Genomic DNA, 22,835 nt, shown 5'->3' with positions numbered 1-22,835 from the left:
GGTGGCACTAGAGGAAAAGTCAGGGAATCAGCAAAGACAGTAGGTTTTATCCTCTGGGGACCATGAATGTCTGTTCAAAATAGTATGACAATCCATTCAACAGACATTGCAGTCTAGACCAGTGAACCAACACTGTCATCCACTGCTAGCATAGCTTAAATAGAATGGACCACATCTCCAGTTTGTAACCTAAGCAGAGATAACCCTGATTACATCATCAGGATTTATTTTTTCAGACAATGGGAAGCCCCTCCAGAGCCATAGAAGACATTATACAATTTGTTTCTACAGGCTGAGTGTGTGCATGTTTAATTAACATAATGGTAGTTTGTCTGGTCAAGTAGAAGCAGATAGATTTATGTTTAACAAAGTTGGCCCCAATTTCACTCACAACCTTTTTTCATGAGAAACCTGGCTAAAGCAGCAGCATCAAGACAAGCACACACAAAAAAATCAGACAATCAGGTTACAATGCCCAAAAGCAAAACACAGTCAATTTCACTTAAATGATAAGAGCAAAGTCAATCTTTGCTGTGTAAGTGCTCCAAACGGCAGCAGTCTGACAGCGCAGCAGCAAGCTCAGGGGCCCAACCCATTTTAATCTTAACTAAACACAGCATAGACAGCCCATTATTGAGTCCTCCACCAGATCCTTCTTCATATTCTGCAGAATACCCAAATCTCTACAACTGAATGTTCATTAATACCTACTGGTACTTTAGTCGTGTGGAGCTGGATGTACTGCTGAGGAAGACGAAAGTACATTATGATCCACCCATGCAATGTAAGTCAAAGATAATTAGTCTGATAGGAAAGTGGTCTTTTTCTGCTGAAGGAAGGTGAAATAGTTCATGTATACATTCACAGTTATTATATTATGTAAGGCGTTCAGGAAAATGCATGTTCTGACCCTCTGCCTTCTCGCCTCCTCACTCAAACATAAATGCAGATACCTTTCAACTGTGTTTATGTAAACAGATTTTGAAGCAGACAGGCACTTAATCTACACATAGCTTTGCTGTACATGGATACACATGTTTGATCTACTTTGTCTAGCACACAGTATACTGTAGGTGATGTGTTTCATTAAAAGGCAATAACACTACATTTTTCAAATATGTCAATTTCAAACCATATGCCTGCTCAATCAAAATCTATGCTGGATACAGGTCCCTTGACGTAAAGCAGTCCACTGATATGCACATTCTGTCCTCCCAAGAAGAATGACAGCGTCAGTTATTTCAGCAAATGCTAAATAATGACACGTTTACATTCAAGTGACAAAGCCCTCCAGAGGACATTGGAATTATGAGACTTGTCCTCTGGGAGCAGAGAAGGAAATAGTGTGACAGTTTTATAGACAGCAGAAAGAGGATGTCCGGATGGTTAGATTGGTCAAAAAAATGTCGGACTTTGTCTCTGGAGACCACTGTTAGCTTCCCATTTTCTACTGACAGTTGATGTTGGATTCTTGATGGCCACAATCATTCCCTAACCTTAACCAAGTAGTTGTTATTTTAACTATGACAACAAAGGTGCCTTAAAGGTCCAGTGTGTAGAATTTAGTGGCATCTAGCGGAATAGACCTGGCAGAAATAGAATATAATATTCATAAGTATGTTTTCATTATTGTATAATTCCATGAAAATAAGAATTGTGGTGTTTCCGTTACCTTAGATTGAGCCCTTTATATCTACATAGGGAGTGGTCCCCTTCCATGGAGCCCACCATGTTTCACCACCATGTTTCTACAGTAACCCAGAGCAGACAAACTAAACACTGGCTTTCACACAAGACATTTCATTTTGTCATTTAATTTGGAGGACATGCAGGCGAAATGGATAACCTAAAATGCCTGAAGACGTGAATGTCTGCTTTAGGCCTCTGATAAGCCTGTGTTGGGTTGCTTTGGAGAAAGACTGTGATGCACATGGGCCCAACAGCACAGAAACTTGAGGACATTTTACAGCTATGTACCCTATGAGCAACATTCATTTGAATAATTGGGGTGTCATCTTGGAACTATACCCAATTCTGTTGCATCCATTTTTTCCCTACATTTCACCCAATGAATGATGGGACAGGCTCTGGACCCTTACAATGGATGGAGACTATTTTGAGACTTCATTACTTTTTCAGTGGAAGTTATGCATGACACTGGTCAACTAAGTCAGTGATATGGTTTAACCATTTGATTGTAGAAATTCAACTGAAACAATTCAAACAGTATTAGTATACAACAAGGTTTTGACAATGGGTAAATGAGCAGTAACCTAAAATAATAAGACATCACTCACAATAATTCAATTTACATTTTTGGTTTACCAGAATTGAAGGTAAATTTGGCCACCCATCCACATGAAAATACAGCCTAGCCGATGCATGCAATCCTTCAGTGAGGAAACACATTTCTTGCACCTTTCATGCAGGGATTTTGCTTATAAATTTGGAATGGGAACATTGGCTCCTGTCACCTGTAGGGTTGGATGATTGCACAAATACTCTAGGGAGCAACAATGAACTGACTCCATCACTGAGGAAATTACCCTACTGATTTTTCTTGATGGAGAAGCATCCACAGAGGCAAAATATGCACAAGGTGATTTATAATACATTTAGAGTCTAAATTTCCTAAAATTTTGCTGTGCTGCTTCTGTCCCGTTTGTGTACATTGATATGTACCACTGCTTCTTATTGATACTGCACCACTATCTCATACTGGTTCAGCAAAATTGAGATCTCCTTCTCCATCCATACTGAGAATTTCAAGTTATGTTTTATTTCAGTTCAGTGTGTGTCCATCTTCCATTTGAGAATGTTTACTATCATCCATACCCTATCTTCCATGACCAGACAAAAGAGAGACAATTTTTTTTCTGTCTTTTTATCTTTCCCACCACATACCTGAGCAATGATTTAAAGCACCATAGAGAATGTGTTGTACAAGATGCAAAAGCTCATGATATTTTGGATGATTTCAGGCCATGGATTTTTGGATTTCAGTTTTTGGATGGGGCTTCTTGGTTTAGCAAATACAGACTGGGTTGTCTCTATGATAGCTCTAGAGTTCTAGAGCTCTATAGTGGCTTGTATAGCACAGATTATTCTTTCCCCTCAGGTTTACATATTCCTCTTCATTGGTATCAGTGTTTCTTTCAAGTTACCTTCACCATAACATCATTAGTGCCTGCCTGTCATTGACCCTGTTAGTTTTACTAAACACTTGTCATGTATCTCAATTTTTCTCCCATTCATTATTACCTTCACAAGTTTGTGTTTTTTCATCAATTTGCTTTGTGCTGAATAAAACCTCTGCTCAGTCTTCAACTGCCCAAGGTTAATGGGCAGATGATCCTTTCCACAGATGGCCTGTTGCAGTTCATCCCAATGTTCACTTGGATTGATATCAAGAGTTGGTGTTGGCCAGTTAATGTCATTTCACCTGAATGTTGCACAATTGCTGGAGCACAATTCTAGTATGACAGGGAATATTACCTTCTTAAATATGTCCATCTCTTCCATGTCTTTGGTGGTTAATCATTTGAAGACAAACCTGATGTGTTGGTTGGTATTTGGTAGCCTTAACACCATTTTCATGCAAAAGCGACACTTGCCCACACCAGGGTTTTAAGCCCATTTCAGCAAAGATATCCATCCACATTAAAACGCCAAAAAGGGTAAATCTCTAACTCTAACTCTCCTTGTACTGGCATGCATGGAAAACCCTTGTGCAAGACAGTCACACTGGACACTATTCTTTTACTCAGAGCCTGTTTTCTGATCAAAGGGACAATGGTGGTTTCAACTGAGAATAGTTTGCCTTTACAACAAAATGTAGCAAGACAATATTGTCTGATAAAGGTCTTTGCTAAGAAAAAGTGGTGGTGGTGGTGAATTTATACAAATGTTACTTTTTCTTTGACTTTTTATTAATTTAACTGCTTATATTTTTATAACTTTGCCAAACATAAGCTACTGACTGCATCAGAAATGACATTTTACCAGGAATGACACTTAATTAAGCTTTACTGAACTTTTTACACAAAGAATGTTTATATTGGAACACTCATAAAGTGTATATTTGACATTCCACAACATTAACAATGATTCACAAACAATAAATCACAATTTAAGAAATGTCACTTCTCAGAATTGTATTCTTGCATTTGCATTTAAACAATACAATTACACCTGTATGCAGTGTGCATTGTTACTGTGACCACCTCTATCAAAGCAGGGACAGACAAAAAGTCGAGCAAACTAAGTTAAAAATAGTGTATGTTTATTTGTGGTTCATGAAGGATAAAGGAATTTAATAAGTACATTTCTCACTCTTCTGGCCTCAGTCTCATTGCTATCTTTTCTTAAGTTGCTAGGCTAAGTGGTGGATTGGAAGTCTCTGTCATATTACAAAGCTGCACATTTTGCTCAGGGACAGTCTCTTTGTCTCACAGAAACGGTGCAGCACAAAGCAGCCATAAATAACAAAGGGAACGTCCTCCCTATCCGTGGCTCTCCGCAGCGCTCCAAATTGTGCAAATTGTGTCCAAAAGAGCGATCAATCACTAGCACATCACAATCATTGATTAGAGCAGCTTGAAAAACAGATTTAACTTCTCATTGCACAGCACATTATCCTCTTGCACTACTTAGGGTTCGATTCTTTAAAACTTACCATCCTTTAACAGTCCATCTTTGTAGTTGCTGTAGACGCATTGGATATTGCATTTACATTTAATTGTCAGTGTGGTCAAATGCATCTCTGTAATTCCTGGATTATCTGAAATTCGTTATTTCTTAGGTGAATTTATACCTGGACTTGACAATGACAAAGTTCACTGATCCAAGACACATGCTGTCTGGCGCACATATACACACACACACACACACAAGTGAGGGTCTGTTCATAGCGTTATCTTTGTGGCTGAGCTGAAGTTTTACTCTATTGAAGTTCTTTGACAGGAGGAGGATGAGCAGTGTGTTAAAGAAAGAGCACAAATTAGATTGATAACAAGTCCAATGGAGAGAGAAAAAGACAGACAGACACAGAGCACAGTCACCTTCGGACAGACATGGACAAAACTGATATAATGGACAGATATCAGTGTTGGATTAAATGTTTGGACACACTTTCCTATTCACTTGAATGAAAAAGTGTGTCCAAACTTTTGACTGGTACTGTATTTTCACCATAATGCATTACATTAGTGTATCATTGAGGTCTAACAAACATGTTGGATGCATTTTCTTCCTCATAAAACATTTGAAAAGCTGATATTTTTGAACATTTTGAAACCTCCAGCGTTTACACCTCATGTTTCTAAATGGCAGTCTTCTCCTCCCTTGCCTTTGCTGGCACACTGCTATGTTTCTTGTGTCAACCAGCACCTGCAGGTCAGTGGAATACTGTGAAACTGTTGGCAGGACTGTAACACATCAACTGTGCATGCATGAGACAAACAAAACATGGACCCACTTATAGAAAAACTGCTCCATAGCACTACTAGAGGTCAAAAACTAAAGAAAGACTTTGGATATTTGATATTAGACTAGACATTTACTTGCAGTTTTTTGACATGAAAATATTCAGTTGTTGAAAAGTTCTGTTTGTGTTCCTAAACATGGTGTGAGATGGAAAGCAATTCAACACCTGCAAGTTATCAGTCGTCATTTGAAGCTGTGAGACAGTGAAAACCTCATTGCACCTATAAAGATTTAGAGACACATTTGTTTCAGTCCAACCTATTAGTAGAGGTATCAGTCAAATGAAAGAAATAAGCAGCAGTGAGAAGTAGTGATAGATTGAGCACATAGAGAAAGATAACTGCAGTAAACAGAATTATAGTTTGATGAGACTAAAATCTGTAGCATATTATTGACCTGTGTTGATGTACTCATAGACACTGATCTCATTGCAGGGCAGCTCAAATATTGATTGTCTGACTGGAAATCCCATTACACACACACAAACTCATTCAGCGTCATTTGAACTGCTCAAGGTACAATGGATTTCCCTGTTCATCAGATAGTAGTGTGCCGCCTCAGTGCCCATCCGCTCTTAGATAAAGGAGCAGTATGGGAGTTTTGAGAGGCCCCTGTTTACCACTTAACGAGTCCTCCTCAAAGGGCATTCAATTGACATTTGTCTTTTCATTTTTGAGACATTTTCTCTTTAGTGGTTAGCAATGCTTGCAAAAGTCATTGGGAATAGGGATGTACTCCCTCGAAATCAGTTTGTCTCAAACAGTGCCAGTGCTTTTTTGACTGTAACGATGACATTTGTGTGTGGTGTGTGTGTGTGTGTTAGTGTGGTAATATCCTAACCCTGCACATAGCCCGGGGCATTTGATGGAGATCCAGGAGTAGCTTAGGGGTTTCACCTAACGTAGTGGTTGCTGTTAAAGGCCAATGGAATCGATAGAAACTAACTTTAAAGGGGGGGAGTGAGTGGAGGAAGAAAATAGTCAAATAAGTTGGACGGAGGTAGGGTAAATATAAGGCAAGAGTACGAGTTAAGCTGAGAGAAAGTTAAACCAAACATAAAGGAGTGATGGTCAAAGAGACCTCGGGACCTTGGAGGCAGTGTAAACAAATAAACACATAATCTCTCTTTTCAGCCTCACTCTTTCACACACACACACACACTCACTGTCAGAAATAACGATCAAATTCTCTATTTCTCTGTTTGCCCTCTAGAGAGGGCCTTTGAACAGAGCAGATTCATCTTGTACACCCTGACCTCCAGCTTCCTTGCTCACTTCCCCATGGAGCTCACACTAGCCACTTCTTCATACACACACACACACACACACACAAACACACACACACACTGCTCAGCAGATGGGAGCAGCAGAAAGCAAGTGTAAACACATAAAGACATAAACTCCACCACCAAGCAGTAACACATCTCATATTTGTAGTTTCTTTGCTACAGTCTATCTATAGGCTGTGTTTTTCCATATATATAGGCCCCAAGACTTAATCTATCTAGAAGATATTGATCCATGCAGCACAGTTGTCCTCATAGCAGCACCATATCAGACTTTTTTGTGTGCCTCTATTCACATCACATCCTGGCCTTTTTGCTATTTATTTTCTTGCCCAAGTGAGAAAAAGAAAGTCCATGTGAAGTACAACCATGTAGCCTATGGTATTGTACAAGAATTTGATTTCAATCCATTTTTTCACCATTAGGTTTGGTCTTCCTGTTGTGTGCCAATTCATAAGGAAATAGAAAAAAAAAACAAGAAACGTTTTGTTAGGCTACCCTCTAAAAAAAACTAGGAATTACTAGGAACCTGTAGTGACACAGTGTCAAATTTTCATGTATTTCATGTATTTTCATGTATTTTGGCCATTAGTTATTGTAGCAGCTAGATGTTATGTAGAGAGCTAGCTAATCAACTTCAAATGATGAGCCGTTTCCGGGTATGCCAGTAGCAAACTAGTATAATAATGGTTTATTATAACTGGGTATTACTGTATATTGTATACTTATATTTTTGACCAATATTTCTGTTAGCTATGGATCAAAGGGATACACATCTTAAGTCCAGTGGGGCTAAAAATAATTGCACCATTTTCCTTCAATCCCTCTTCCAAATATGTAAATTTGGCTAACGTTTTGTTTAAAATCTGTATGGTTATCTGACTGCCTGTGTTTCTTGTGCTGTTAGACTTTTTAGCTATATCATCACATTACCAGATCTGAGCATTTAACTTGTGAGTAAAATGTTACAGATGAGAATGATAGCCAAAAGTGTAAAAATCAGACCCAGGTTGCAATAAACCATAATTATCCTTTAACTAGCGTACTGGCGTACAAAGGAAGATAGCTAGCTCACTTTAGCTAATCCTTTAAATTGAGCAAAAGGCATTGTGTTCATTCCCAGGAAAGTTCTAGTTTTCTCATTAGACATTTCTAAAGCTAATTTTTTTTTAAACTATTTTGAAACATTTTTACATGTTTGTTAGCTAACTAGTTTCAGTGGAGTCAGTGGTTGAGCTGCAGGAAAGAGGCACTAAAAAGACTGTAACATTGAAAGATCTCATTGATTTTACACATTTGGATGGCTGAAGCTTCATATTAGTTTACGGTGACCAGATGTCCCACTTTGTCAAGCTGGGTGTCCAGAGTCCCAACAAATATATGTAAAACACTAAAATGTCTGGTTTTCAACATTCACTACCAAATTGTCTCGGGTTTTACCACAATTAGAATAATAATTATTATATTAAATTTGTTTTCAGCACTTTCAAAGACATTTATCATGTTCTGTCCTACTCATTACTACCGACTACTCAATATAAAAACATATACAATGCACCTCGTGTCTGAATTCAACACTTGCCTCTATCTGTGTCAATCAATCAATGTGTTGTTGTCAAGGCAGTTGCTAGCCTATGACGCTTGCGGCTCTTTCTGACAGAACCTGTGTCACAGTCGGCCTTTTAGCTGGCAGCCTGCGCTTGTGCACATTGACTATATACCTTGGTGGATTTTAGGAGGCAAAACATCATTTTTCGTCTGCTGAGGCACTGTCCATGGTGTTGAAAGGTGTGCTCAGTAGGTGTGCTAGGAGCTTAAATAATTGTCCACCATCCTGATGAAAACACCTATGGTGCATGCATAAGCGCGAAAATATGGTCACCCTATATTAGCTTCAGCTAAACGTTAAATACATTTTTGCACAGAAGGAGGACTGTGGACTATGTCCCCCATCATTTACATTGCAAGTGTATTATGAAGGGATCTTCTAATGGTCAGTATGAATAGGAGGAATGACTATGGCAAGAAAAATCTGTGTTTTCATAGAATGAGCCCTTTATATGTACAAAGGGAGCTGGTTCTCATCCACGGAGCCGGCCATGTTGCACTGCCATGTTTCTACAGTAGGCCAAACCAAACACTGGCTCTAGAGAGGGCCTTGCAGGTTTCTCGCAACCACCGTAGGTTCTCTTACACACTTGGAAGGAGAGGGGGAGGAGTATTTAGTTAGTTGTAATGTGCAACCTCACTGATAGATGCCACTAAATCCTATGCACTGGTCCTTTAAGACAGGCTTGAAAAATTATGAACTTGTCCTTTAATGGTTTACCAATAAATCTGTAAGTTGTGACTTGTGCCTTTAAAAACACAAGTGAGTATTTTTTCCTTTGTTATTGTTGATTTTACTGTTTATGGGGAGATGAGTTAGCAGAGTTGCTTGATACTTCTATTTGTAGTCTTTAACATGACCCAGCCTTAAAGCCTGAAACCTCATATTGTGATTGGCTTTGGAAACCTCCGGGCTGCTGGTCCAGCTGCTTCTAGACACTGTTGTGTGTTTATTCTTTGGAAAGCTCAGGGCACCCCAGGGTAAATTGCAGTCGGGGCAGGGGAATGATTGTGACCTTGTTTTTGGCCAATTCACTGCCTCTATAACATCAAGGCCAGCCTTGCAGAAGTCAGCCACATGTGTCTTCCTGCAAAACTAAAGCTTGTCTTTCAGTTTCTTTATCTTTTCTTCCCTTCTTGTTCAGTGCCATTAAAAGCCATAACGCCACTCTAAAAATGAAATAGTGAATCATCTTATAAATCTGCCAGACACTGGAGTTGTGGTGAGGGGGACAAGTTGACAGTAAATGAATATTGATTTTTTTTTCCTCCTGTACTGTGAAGCTGGTTTCTGGCTGAGTGAATTTATTCTTACAGAGTTGTCAGAGGTTAGGCTGTTTAATGGGGTGTTCACAGGGATTCACGGGGAGTTTGAGTGCCGTCTGTTGGTGTGCTTACATGATGGATTGGCTGATGGGTTTTAGTTGTGATGTAGGAGAAAGATGTGTGAATTAAAACAGAAAAAGCAGGAGCTGATGGAAGGGGAGAGACAGGAGCAGTACGTGTTTAAAAAATATGTTTGGCTTGTTTAAGATCACGGATTTTTCATGGTGACGTCTAGGGGCGTAATGGTACATGTATTTGTCCTGAACCATCACGGTACGGACATTACAGGTCGGTGCATGCAGTCGTATGAAGAATACGCTCTATGTCATGTTATTGATCTATAATCATTTTATCATACATATTAATAAAATACTACTTCAGTCCAAAAACAAAATATTTCTGTTGCTTCACCTGTAGACATACATCACATGGAACTAACATTTATTAAAATTAAACTTGATGTGACAGTTTAATACTGTATACGTATACTTTTTGGGACAATGTATTCCTTTATTAGATAGTAAGAGTGAATGTACATTTTGTTGTAATTGTGTATGTATGTTTCATGTTTTCCTGACATATGACCTATTATATTTACTTTATGTTCTGCTATATATAAAGGTAATATGAGATTTTTTATTAATAAGAGATTGTGGGTAAAACATTTTGGAAAGCATGACTTGACATGCATGACAAGAAATGAAATACCTAAAATAAACTAGAACACATTACCTAACTTTCAAGTAGAAGGAAGAATTAAGTAGTCTCCTCTGATCTTCAGACACATTTTTATTAATTATTATTACATTTAAGAAAATGAGCAGATTGTATGTAATGAGTGATGAGTCATGTGCAGTTACTTTGTTTTTCAGCTGCCGAAACACCTGCTCAGGTGAAATTCATCTCCCAAGGATGTACGAACACTCTGCCGATGTTGCTAGATATTTCTCTTCAACAGTACACAGGATAAGAGAAGGGTGATGCTGCTCAGAAAGTTTTTAAGTCCATCAGACTCCCTGAAACATATATGATCAATTATGCGTAATAAAAATAACAGTCATTAGCTTGGATCCTAATACATAAGTATCAGCTGAACTCTACACTTATTACAACTTATCACATTTCAGCGCACATTTTTGGCAAATGATGCTCAAGGCCAACTCCATCAAACACCACCTCTCTCTGGGGCCCTGCCTTAATTGGATGAAGGATCTTAATCATTTAATTTGTAATGCTAGTGCCTGTGCTGATGAACCTCCACCGCTGTCTGTCTTTTTTTCCAGTTCTGCTACTGGGCATTTTCCTCTACACTCGCTGGAGAAGCTACAAAGGACTGAAGGAGGGTGTTTACCACGTGTCGGCCCACCATGACGGCTGGGAGGACATCCGAGAGAACGTCCTCAACTATGACGAGGAGGGAGGCGGGGAGGAGGACCAGGTACATGCGTAATACATGATGTTTCCGACTGTTAGCACTTTTATTTTGGAAATATTTAACAGTGAATGCAAGGTTGAAGCTTTATAGCGCATCCGTCAATTCAATTTGGGATAAAATCCTCTGCTATGTGTGTGTGTGTGTGTGTGTGCATGCGTGCACTAGCGTTTTAATTAGGCCCACGCAAAATCCTTATCTCCTCTCTCCAACAGCCACTGTAACCCACAAGCACTCAACAGTACTTAAGAGATTGCATAATATCACGGCTTTGATCGAAACAAACACATGTGGCCTCTATGTTGCTAACACACACACACACACACACACACACACGGAAGACAAAGACTTACATACACAGATTGTTGTTACAACTTGTCAGTACCCAAAAACACTTGAGGTCTTATCCTCTGTACTGTAGATCACCTGCAGCCACACACACACACACACACACACACACACACACACACACCCCTATAGCAGAGTAGATGCTGCTGTTAATTCTCAAGAGTCTTGTTTGAAAGCTCTCTGGAGGAATAAAAACAGCACTTTCCATTCATCACATAATCAGTTTTACAGAGCAACCCACACCTCCTCCGTGTGTGTCATTTCTTCCTCCTCCTCCTCCTCCTCCTCCTCCTCTTACATCCCTCCTTCTTTTCATCTCTGCTGCCGTGGTTACAGTTTTGGTGGAATCAGTACTGAAATGATCAGTTGTTACAGTATATGTGAAAGAAACCTCAATGCACTGCTGCATATGAGAGATGGATAGAAAGAGAGACACCCCTTCATTTCCTCTCTGGTTCACCTCCGCTTATAGTTTTTTTATTTTCTTGGTCACACACACACATACACACACAGATACTCAAAATTATGATGACTACCCTGAGACAGTAAACGGAGATAGATTGGAAACTTAAATAGGTGGAACATTCACAGTAAACGTAATGGGGAGACCTGATTGTTTTTCTGCTCTCTTTTCATTTTTCTGCTCGCTCTTGGTCACATTTCATTTTTTTTCTGCCTCATCTCTCTCCCTGAAATATTCAGTCTTTCACTCTGGCTCGCTCATCTGTTTTCTCTCCTTGGTCCTCGCTTATAGTTTCTATGCTAACTGTGTAACTTTTCCTGTGTGTTATTCTGTGTGTGTGTGTGTCCAGAATGCCTACGACATGGCAGAGCTGCAGAAGTCTCTCCAGCCGAGCCCGGCCCAGTCGGTCCAGTACTGCCGCTCCAGAGCCCTGCACCACCCTCCACCTCCCCACCACCACCACCACCACCATCACCTCCTCCACCAGGCGCCCCCCGTCCCGCCCTCCACCCAGCCGCTGGACTCCCTCAGCCGGACGGCCAGCTCCACCACCCTGCCCCCGTCAGCGGCCTCCACCTCCTCCACCGCCACCACCACCACCAGCCTCCGCAGGGACGTCCCCCCCACCAGACTCCCCGCCCAGGGCCAGGCCCGGCCCTCGCAGCTGGCGCGCCGCTCCCTGTCCTTCTCCAGCCAGGATCTCGCCCGCTACCTGTGCGAGATCATCCGCGACGCCGACCAGCATCCAGACACGGGGCCTTTCGATTCCCTGCAGGTCTTCTCCACTGAGGGAGGCGGCTCGCCTGCCGGCTCCCTCAGTTCCTTCAGCTCGGCGGGGCTAGATGCAGGGAGCAGTGGGGATGGGGGAGGGGAGAGCAGGAGGGAGGAGACACTCGGGGAGTGGGGGCCTCGCTTTGAGAAGCTGCGGGCGCTGTACGAGCGAGCCGAGGCCAGCGACCTCTGAACTAGAACGCACACAGACCAAACCCCCTCTGATAGGACCCTGCTATAGGGCCGCCCCGAAACAATCAATTGACAGACGCTTAGCAGCGACCGAGGCGGGAAACCAGCGAGACAGCAACTGATAGAGATATTCGCCCTGTGCGCGTTCTCACCACACCCCTCACTCGCTGACAATTGACACGGAAGGTGTTGTATTTACTGGATGATGAACCTCGTCAATCAACATGGTGGCCTCACAGACAGATGAAAGTGTCCCTGTGAAAAGAGCCTGTCGCTCTGCGCTCCCTCTACCTTGGATGACAATTTTGCAAGAGCAGACGTTATCAAACCTGCCAGTCAGGTTAAAGGCTTCGGAACGTCACTCTCTACTCGGGCTACTCATCATGATGGAGCTTAGCTTCGCTGTCTGAAAAATCTGTTCCAGTCACAGCCGCTGAAACCTTGAATTAGTTCTGTTTTCTAACAGTCATTGTGAGCTGCTCTGGATAAGTGTCAGCTGAAGGCCCTAAAATGTGAAATGAAAATGTTCTGGCCAGGTTTTGTTTAGTTTTTTTATACCTGAGCAAATCTAAGCCACATAAAATGTATTTTTACCCCCTTCGCTGGTGAATGAGTGTGTAAATATTCACAGGACTAACATATATTCACGAAAAGACTGTGAAGATGAGTGGGATCATACTGAGTAGCCCATAAAGTGCAGAGTGGAATTTCAGTATATAGTGGACACATTGTGGTCTCGCTGCCTGGCTGTACACAGCTTCTGTCAATGTTTGTATGAGAAAAAAAGTGCTTTGACCATCACTGGGTTGCAGGGTGAGATTTTTTTTTTTCTTTTGTTCTGGTAATGTGTCCTTCACTGGGTTGAGTAATTCTGTATTGGTTGGATGTTTCAACTTTCAACGCTCTGTGGGTTGTACGACATCAAGCTACTTACTACTGCGCCCTCGTCTCCATTTGATTTCCTGTTCTCATTCGTGCTCCTCGCCGCTCGTTCCTCCCCACCAGAGGGAGGGTGCACAAAAATTCAAATGGCTTTGTAACAAAGAAACGGGAGCGGACGTGTGGACTGCGGGAGAGAGGAAATACTTGCTCTGTTGCTCTGTTCCACGTGCGCTCTTCCTTAGGCATACCAAATGTGGCGGCGAGAAGAGACTACTTTAACAGACGTTTGCTCAGTAGAATACAAACTATGTCAAATAGCTTTCCAAGGTGACTACTCAATAAATACAAACGGGAGGGGGAGGGTGGAATGAAGGAGATTTATAATGAGTAGTATAGTTCTGAGCTGTGATACATGTGCCACAGGCAGCTCCCACATATATTTATCTATTGTCCCTTGCTAAATTATTGCATACTCCTGGCTGAAACAGTCATAATTGTGATTGTAGGAAAATGGACTGACAGAAAATTGCAGGAAAATAATAACTGCAGTTATTATCCAAGCTGTGAATTGTCAGCACAGTCCTCCTTCCTCTAGTTTGGCTTTCTTGTCACATCAGGTTGATGGTTCTTTTACCTCTCAAAAAAAGAAAAAAAAAAGAAAAGATAAAGGTCTTCTTGCTGTTGTGGAACCAATGAGAACAATTTATCTAATAAGACGAAAAAGGCAAAGAACACTAATAAAACAGCCAAGGGCAAAGAGGAGCACCGAGTCAAGAAGATGATTACAGGGTAGAGGGTTGAATCAGAGAGCACATGAGGAAGGGAGAAGAACCATCTTAACAAGTGCCTGGCTCCATCGTGAAATGTGCCACCAGTGCACCATGGAGCTCAGTAGCTCCGTAGGGAGCTGTAGAGAGTGGAGGGATGCTGGGAGCAATGGTTTTCTGCAGAAACAGTTTGTTGCACAGCAAATGGCACAAATACAAAAGTCACCTTCTCCTCTTCTCACCTTGCAATCCTCCAAAACAAGCCAGCTTGGCTTCTACTGGCATTTCAGGCGCTGTATTCCTCTCATCACACTCGCTGGCAGAGCCGAGCCTGTCGGCACAGAGCAGTTAAAGGGTAGGAGTGTGTGAAAACACGTCAGGCCACTAATCCTAATAGGAACTGATGGCTTGCTGTCGTGCTGGGGAAAAAAAAAAAAAAAAAAAAAAAAACCAAAGGATTGCGGGCACTTTTAAAAACAAAGTCGGCAGAGGAGTCAATTCCCAGATTTCAGCTTTCCAGAGATGTGCCATTTTCTGAAAAGCTGAGGCAACAATGCAGATTTTAAAAATGAGAGATTTGGTCAGGTAAGGGTGCGGTACGCTATGTGATGATACCTGAAAGTAAGACACACAGGCTTTTTTTTATATATATATACAGAGAAAACAGGGATTTCCTAGAGAGGGATGCTTGTTTCTTATTCCTCTGTAGAGCGGGGCCGAGTCTGAGCCACATAGAGCGGTGGAGGATGAAGACGCTTCATGCTTCAACTCTCTCTCTCTGCATCCATCAGGAGCAGCGACTCACTTCCCACCACCATTCATTTGTACCATACAACGGCTTCTTAAATGTTGTGTTCTGGGTGCAGACATGTTGTGAACAAAGTTAATGTTTTTACCTCATTTGTAAATACAGAAATAGATTAATTACTATTATTGTTTTTGTCAAGAAAAGCACCATAGGTCAAAAATGTGCAGCTTCTGAGAAAAAAAAAAAAATCAAACTGAACATATCTTTTTTAATCATCATGATGGTGATGAGCTTTTGACAGTTATGTAAGTGTTTTGTATTTGCTTTGATCTTTTTTTTTTCTCAATAAATTCATTTATTTGCACCAGTGACTGTGCTGAATCATGACTGCATTGAAACCGAAGAATTAAAAGAAATGGAACAGAAGGTTATGGCTTTACATAATGACAAACAAGGGAACAACATTGTTGGAAAAAAAAAAACTTTTATTGATCACACTGCCACTGTACATGGATGTGTCAAAATGCTAATACCTAACACTTGCAATGGAAAACAGATATGTCACACATCCCCATGTGCTTGGCATGAGAATAAGTTTAACTGCGGAGTAAATATTTATGGGTTTATATGATTTCTGATATGAAAAAGGTTCAAACTCAGCCATTCAACATGAGGTCAGTGGATCCTTAGAAAAAAAGAAATAGCAGAGCAAAATAGATAACCAAAGGCACTAATACATAATACAACTTTCTTCTTTCAAATGAAAACAGAAGTGAATGTTTCTGCTCTCGCCAGTGTTCCTTGTTGGTCACATCAGCTGTACATGTAACCGTGCTCGTGCAGAAAATGATGAGGTTCAGGGTTACAAGCTGTTCATTCGTGATCATGTAGCTTTTAAGGTGCATCTTCCCTGTATTCAGGAGTGGCCTTCATCCTGTTAGCCAATCAAACTGTACCAGAAACCTCCTTTGTGGACCTTATGTGGCCAGTTCATTTTTCATTTATTCCATTGTCAGTTTTTGTTTATCTGGTCAATAGTAAATACAAGTAAGATGTAGTAGTCCTGATGGATTCACACAGCCTGCTACACATTTCTAATAAATTGGGAACACATGTCCGCATATTTGAGGAGGTCATGTGACCTGACACCACCACACCCCCCACAGATATCAGATTAAAAAGATGATCTTCGGCACAAAGTTATGTTCGGCATTAAGTAGCTTACAGCTTTGTGTGGCTGTAGCTCCTTCTGTGATGAAAACTTTAAAGAGCTTATCAGTATGATGATGCAGATTATTTCGTTATTACATTGATTGCATTCTCCAAAAACCTTTTCTAATGCCTTTCATACCTATTTTAACAGAAACACAAGAAGCTGATGTGATGTGGGAGAACTGATCTAATAAGCACCGCTGTGTAGATACAGTAGCGCTTAATGTTTGTCAGACTGCTGTACAATAAAGTCTCTGTCAGTCCTTCACGATGTACGTTATATTATAAAACTGGTCAGATATTTACTCAAATTTAGGTGCCAGATGTTCAACAACAGCAAATGTACACAACAAAAGACAAAATTAGAGTTGGAGCACTTGCATAAGGTCAATAAAGAAGCCTGTCAATCACATCTGAAGAACTAGTGTATGTATATAGTGTTCCTCATCAAACATCTTATTTAGACCCTTGTGAAAATTTCATATTCATAAATAGTGTCAATGTATGTACATGGCAGTGGCTCAGTGGGAAGCGTGCTCGTAGATGCCTCCAGAGAATTAGCATGTGTCAGTCTTCTAGACTGACACATGCAACATGACTGCAGTTCATGAACAATGGGTGAAATGATGTAATGTGAAAGAGGTCGCTCATAGTGACAGATTCACAAAGACTTCTCAGCTCTGCAGTTCCACTCAACTCTATGTAGCATTTTAGGATCTTTCAGCTCATTGTTTTGGTTTTATGGCATGCAACTTTACTGTTTTGGTTCAATTTCACCACTCATTCAGCCGCAGCAGACAGCTGTTATCAGTGAAGAAGCTCTAATAAACCCACTGTACACTACCTGCCTAACACCAAACAACAGACAGAGTTAGCGACTAGCTGGTGAACATAGTGGGGCATTTAGCAGCTAAAGAGCCAGTATTTCCATCAGGAGTCGGCATAACATTTATCAGGTGGACAGAAAACAACTCCAAACAAATGCTAATGCTGCCCCGTGTCTGCTGGATGTGTAAATAGGCAACACTTCATGGGCAAAAGTATGGGTTTACTGCCATTACTGTGTACTTCTGGTCTGGTGCTGTTTCTCATGGTTTGGCAAGGCCTTTTAGTTCCAGTTAAAGGAAATCTCAATGCTGAAGTGTACAATGATTTTTTTTTTAAACAATTAGAGTCCAAATTTTGCTGTTTCAAGCCAGGGCCATAAAGACATGTTTTTAACCCCAGGTTCTAAAAGCTTGTGGAAAGCCTTTGCAGAAGAATGGAGGCTGTTACAACAACATGTTAATGCACATTAACATGTTGTTGTAACAGTTTGGATGTTGTAACATGTTTGGATTTAACAATCACATACAGGTGTAATGGAGCATGATGGTTTACTCTTGACTTGGGTTGGGTACTGAACTCTGTACTTTTAAGGGTACTGACCGAATTACGTTGGTGCTACCAAGTACCTATTCACATTGGATCAATTGTTGCCAAATTTTCTTGAGAGTGGGTTGTGTTGTTATAAGATTCCGTATGAGCCTTTCGAAAAATCCCTCCTAGTTTACTAACACACGCGTGCCTGAAATTTCTCTCCCGTGTTCCTGTTTGCACTTTCAGATATCAGCCTTATTTTACTGTTTCCTGATTGCTTTCAGCTGTATTGGAGCCGTATTAAGTTACCGCTGATGAAAACATTTCCTACTGCTTCATATTAAAAGCTTTCCACCGACTAATTAACAGAAGGCTTTTATTGTGAAGAAATCACTGAGTTAGCAGTGCTATTCTTCAATAAAAACAAGTTGACACAACAAGATCTGAGATATTTGGAGCTCTTTGTTCAGCGGATCAGTTAGAAATGCTGCAGAGAGGAACAGTACAAGCAGAAACAGCCACAGTGATGATTGATGTTTGATGAAGAGCTGCAGATGACAGGCTCTTAGTGAATTTTTACGGCAAACGGCACATCTCCGACAGGAATACAGGTGTGAGCGGGCCTTTAGTCTTGCTCTAAGTCTGGTGAGAGGCAATGAAAATCCATCTGTATCTCCAAAACAATTCATTTCCCAAGCAAAAACATGAACTCGAGTGGCCGCATTTGTTTCAACAGCACCGAATAGTTCTTTAAAAACGAGCCTAAATGCAGCGTTGAGCTGACATCTACATACACGCACGAGTTAATGGCTTCCTCCATCTCCTTTTCATTAAGATCACCACAGTCAGACAGCGTACCCCCGAATGAACAACTAATCCCAATATGTATGGAAATTAACAATGCTGAAAAAATATTACATTAGTATACACTTATTAGGCAAACATAATGGAATCACTTCGCTCTCCAATAAAGCAATCAGACATCTTCTAAATTAAACATCCAATGTGCAGAGAACAAGCAGTGCTGTTCCACAGTGATCCGATTGGTATGCATTACAATGAGGATGCGCAGTTAACAAACAACATGTTTTCAAAAAGCAGCACAACTGAGTGTTCATGCGTCTGCGAGTGTGTGGATTATCAAAGACAGAGGTCCTTATTAACAAGTGTACAAATATAGGCAGACCCAGTTGATGGGGAGGGAGGGAAAAGTGTGTGTGTGTGTGTGTGTGTGTTTGTGTGTGTGTGTGTGTGTGTGTGTGTGTGTGTGTGTGTGTGTGGTACCCACATAACGGCTCATTGTAGCAGGCAGCTCTGACTGGCTCTGACTGGCTAACCCATAATTACTGACACAGCTCCAGCCTTTCAATCAGCTCCTCTCCTCTGCTTCCCCTTTTGGTTAGGAAGAAGAAAAAGAAAATGAGGAAGGGGTACAGGTCGTTGTGAATCTGTGTTTTGATGCGCTCTCATCTCTGCTTCTGTTTAAACATGAGCCCCTTCTGTCCTCCCCACTCCTCCTCCTCCTCCTCCTCCGCCTCCTCCTCCCCCTCCCCACTTTCTTTTCTAACCATAAAGCCTCAGTTTGATATGCAAGTGTTGGCTCCCTCTCTCCCCCTCTCACTCTCTAGCAAACTATTTTGGATTGCGGCGAGGAATCAGCGTCGTTGTCAGCCTGCTGCAGTTTCCTCACCGCTTACATTATTCATGTGTATGTGTGTGTGTGTGTGTGTGAGAGAGAAAGTGAAAAGGTTGCGGGTGCTGCTGATGAGAATCACAGTGCCAACAGAAAGAAAAACATGACAGCAATCACAACAACAACACTGTCACAAATATCACTTGGTACCAGCTGTGACCTCAGTTTTACAGCAAAAACACATTTAAGCACCAGTGGAACCTGCTTCCACCAGGGTGGGAATCGAAACTAATAAAATTATTTCGATTCTCTTTTCAGGGGAGTAATTGATAACATCTATCACTGTGGAGCCAAGAAAAAAAAAAGAAGTGTCAACTGATCTGAGCTCCAGGCTGGTCAAACTTATTGTGGCTCCCCCCCCCCCCCAAACAGATATCAACCTGAAACTTCTCTCCTGTCTTCATAAAATCTACAAATATATCTCAAGTACTCTCAACACACTACCACATGGTCAAGTTTTTGACACTTTGCACTTTAGTCAAGTAATGTGCTTATTTAAAAGTCACAAATCAGAAAAAAAACAAGTGAGGAATCAGCATCAAAGTTTATTCTTGACAATGGAAAACAATCCTGACTCAAGGTCCACTTACTTGCTTTATCCAGACCATATCAAATGGTCTTCATCAGTGCATGGGGTTTGCTGATCTGTTTTATCTATAGGACTTTTAGAAGACTGTGCGATACAGTTGAAAGCCCTGGAAAAAGCTAGTAAGAGGACCTTGAGTTAACAAACTACTATTTCCAAGAATGAACTTTGACACTCAACTTTTAAGCCAACACAAGAAGTGTTGCTATGGATGAAATCATAACATCTACTGAGCTCATATGACAACAGATCAATTTTTAATGACATGTGATTAAACTCCACTCATTGGTGAAGAACACATGATACAGAAAGCTGCAGAAAAAGCTGATAAGTGGAACTTGAGGTGAGATTGTTATTGTCAAAGTGAGGAATAGTTCTAAATTTGGATCTCAGCCAATTAGATCTGTGTCATATTGGGAAAAACAGAACAGAAAAGTCAGAACTTTTTTAAAAAAAATGATTTTAAATTAGAAAAAAGTTTCAGTTGTAATCAACATTTAAAATAGAGCACTTGTTGCTGGCACCAGTTGCTGGCAGTGTGCATTTGTTTTCATCTAACTTGTACCTTTTATAACTGAAATAAGTCAGAGCAGCTGTGGCAACTTGCACTTTCCAAAAATGTATTATGTTCATAAAACGAAAATCTGAATTAGTGTTGTGTTCCAGTAGCCAGAGCCTCATTTCCCAAAAGCATCTTAAGACTAAGATGATCATAAAATCCATCTTACAAACAGTCTTTAGCTTAAGAGGTGTTTCCCAAAAGCATCGTAACTGAAGACTCTCTTAGAAATGATCGTAGATTAAAGAGTGATGTGTTTATTGTTTTGGTTCATTTTTTTTATTTTACTGTATAATGAACACTGATGTTCTTTGTTAAGTGACGTTTGATATAAAATGAGTGATGGTGTGTGAATTAATCATCATCATCATCCATGTCTCCCTCTTCTTTCCTCATATATTCATCTCTTCTGGCTGACATGCTGCTGCCCTGAGGAGTATTTTCTGTATCTTCTCTTTTCTATTTATATTAGGGTGTCTCACACCTATATACAGCAAGTCTAATACAGAAATAACGACAGAATGATGTACACATTCATGAAACTTATAGGAACAGCCACTGCTACATTTTACCTTAATAAATACTGCTTCGGTAAACATGTGTAGTAATTTAAGAACATTTGTAGAAACACTTTGTAGAAACGCTCTCAACTTCTAGGATCGATCATTATTGGGAAACGAGGCCCAGCTCTATTTTGGATCCAATTCCAAAAAAATCGCCAGAAGCTCGAAAATCTTTAATTTACTACTCTTATTTTCACTGGCAAAGAATAATGTACAAAACATGTAGGTATGTAATATATATATATATATATATATATATATATATATATATATATATATATATATATATATATATATATATATATATATATATATATATATATATATATATATATATATATATATATATATATATATATATATGTATATCTAGAAAAGTTTCTTTTTATTACAATGTATAGAGTATTTGAATGTCAATCTTAGAGTTGTAGTTTTTTAAATATGAAGTTATTTATGACTTTTCTTGCTTTTGTTGATGCTGGATCCAGCTTTGATAGATGCTATTGAACTCTATTTCTAGGTGTTTCTATGTAGCAATGACTGGTACTTTGTTCATTTCATGCTGCTGTGCAGAAATGACACACACTACTTCAAATGAAACTAAATTATTAGTGGTTGCTCGTGGTATTCCAGGCCCTGCTTAGAGTTCAAATGATTGTTTCTGTGTCTGTTCATCTGCACCATTGTGGGCTGGGAGGAAGGCGGCTGGAGACAGAACACCCCGAAGCAGGACTCCTATAGGTGCTTCCACACTCCACAAACTAAAACAATGTAGCCCCAAGCTGGAACCAGCCCACTGCTCTAACACCACAGTTCACACAACCATGTGTTGAAAAAATAATGGGCATGATCACAGCTGGGCACAGTGCAGAGAGGAGACAGAGGAACAGTGAGGACTCAGTGCTTTTATCTCTTCTTCTCCTCCATCTCTCTTCCCTCTGGCCTCTGACGGGGTTTCTCTTGCAGCTCTGCTCCTGCTACGGAGTCGCGCTGGGCTCTGACGAGCTCTTGGCGCTCTTCTTGCGTTTCTTCTTGACCCGGTACACGTGGAAGGTTTTATTCTGGAACGTTATGGTGAACAGGGTGGTGTAAGCCGCCGTCTCCGTCTTGATGGCCTCGCAAAATCGAGGGTGGGAGGCGGGAACGAGGTCTGGCTCATTCTCTCCTGATCCGTCCATGATCTGATGGTACAGAAAAATGAACCACGTCATTATCAACAGCGTCAAGAATGACAGAAGGCTCACACCGATCTCTTAAAGGTTCCCTGTGTCCATCAATACATCACCGACATATTTATTTATGTGAAGATATCATTGCTGTAAATAAACACCATCAGAAGAGTGATTGACAGCCTCTCACAGGCAATCATTTCACTTTTTGGTGCTGCCAGCTGGATCTCTGCAGGACTGTTTCATAGCATCAGGAATGATGGAGCCAAAGTGGTTCTGAGTTTTCATAAAAGTCAATTGATTATTGATAGATGTATTGACAAAAGTATTTAAACACAAAATGTGAAGATATAAAGAGAGCTTCACACAGAGTTGATGGACTGAAGTT

General features: G+C 40.6%; 2 protein-coding genes across 5 annotated transcripts in view; one reads left to right on the top strand and one right to left on the bottom strand.

The window, feature by feature from the left end:
* si:ch211-186j3.6 (neural-cadherin) overlaps window positions 1–14,981 on the top strand; it is a 260,357-nt gene extending 245,376 nt beyond the window's left edge. The window contains exons 36-37 of the mRNA XM_044357504.1: window positions 10,987–11,141; window positions 12,296–14,981. Coding sequence (XP_044213439.1) covers window positions 10,987–11,141; window positions 12,296–12,910 — 770 coding nt within the window. The 3' untranslated portion in view covers window positions 12,911–14,981. The remainder of the gene's footprint in view (window positions 1–10,986; window positions 11,142–12,295) is intronic.
* Window positions 14,982–22,197: 7,216 nt separating this feature from the next.
* Window positions 22,198–22,835, bottom strand: part of dpy19l3 (dpy-19 like C-mannosyltransferase 3) — a 58,786-nt gene continuing 58,148 nt past the window's right edge. For all 4 annotated transcript variants that reach the window (XM_044362180.1, XM_044362118.1, XM_044362036.1 and 1 more), the window contains one exon: window positions 22,198–22,459. In XM_044362180.1, the coding sequence (XP_044218115.1) occupies window positions 22,256–22,459 (204 nt within the window). In that variant the 3' untranslated portion in view covers window positions 22,198–22,255. The remainder of the gene's footprint in view (window positions 22,460–22,835) is intronic.

The sequence above is a fragment of the Thunnus albacares genome, chromosome 1, assembly GCF_914725855.1.
Source record: "Thunnus albacares chromosome 1, fThuAlb1.1, whole genome shotgun sequence".
NCBI classification, from domain to species: Eukaryota; Metazoa; Chordata; class Actinopteri; order Scombriformes; family Scombridae; genus Thunnus; species Thunnus albacares.
This window is presented reverse-complemented; position numbering and strand designations above follow the sequence as displayed.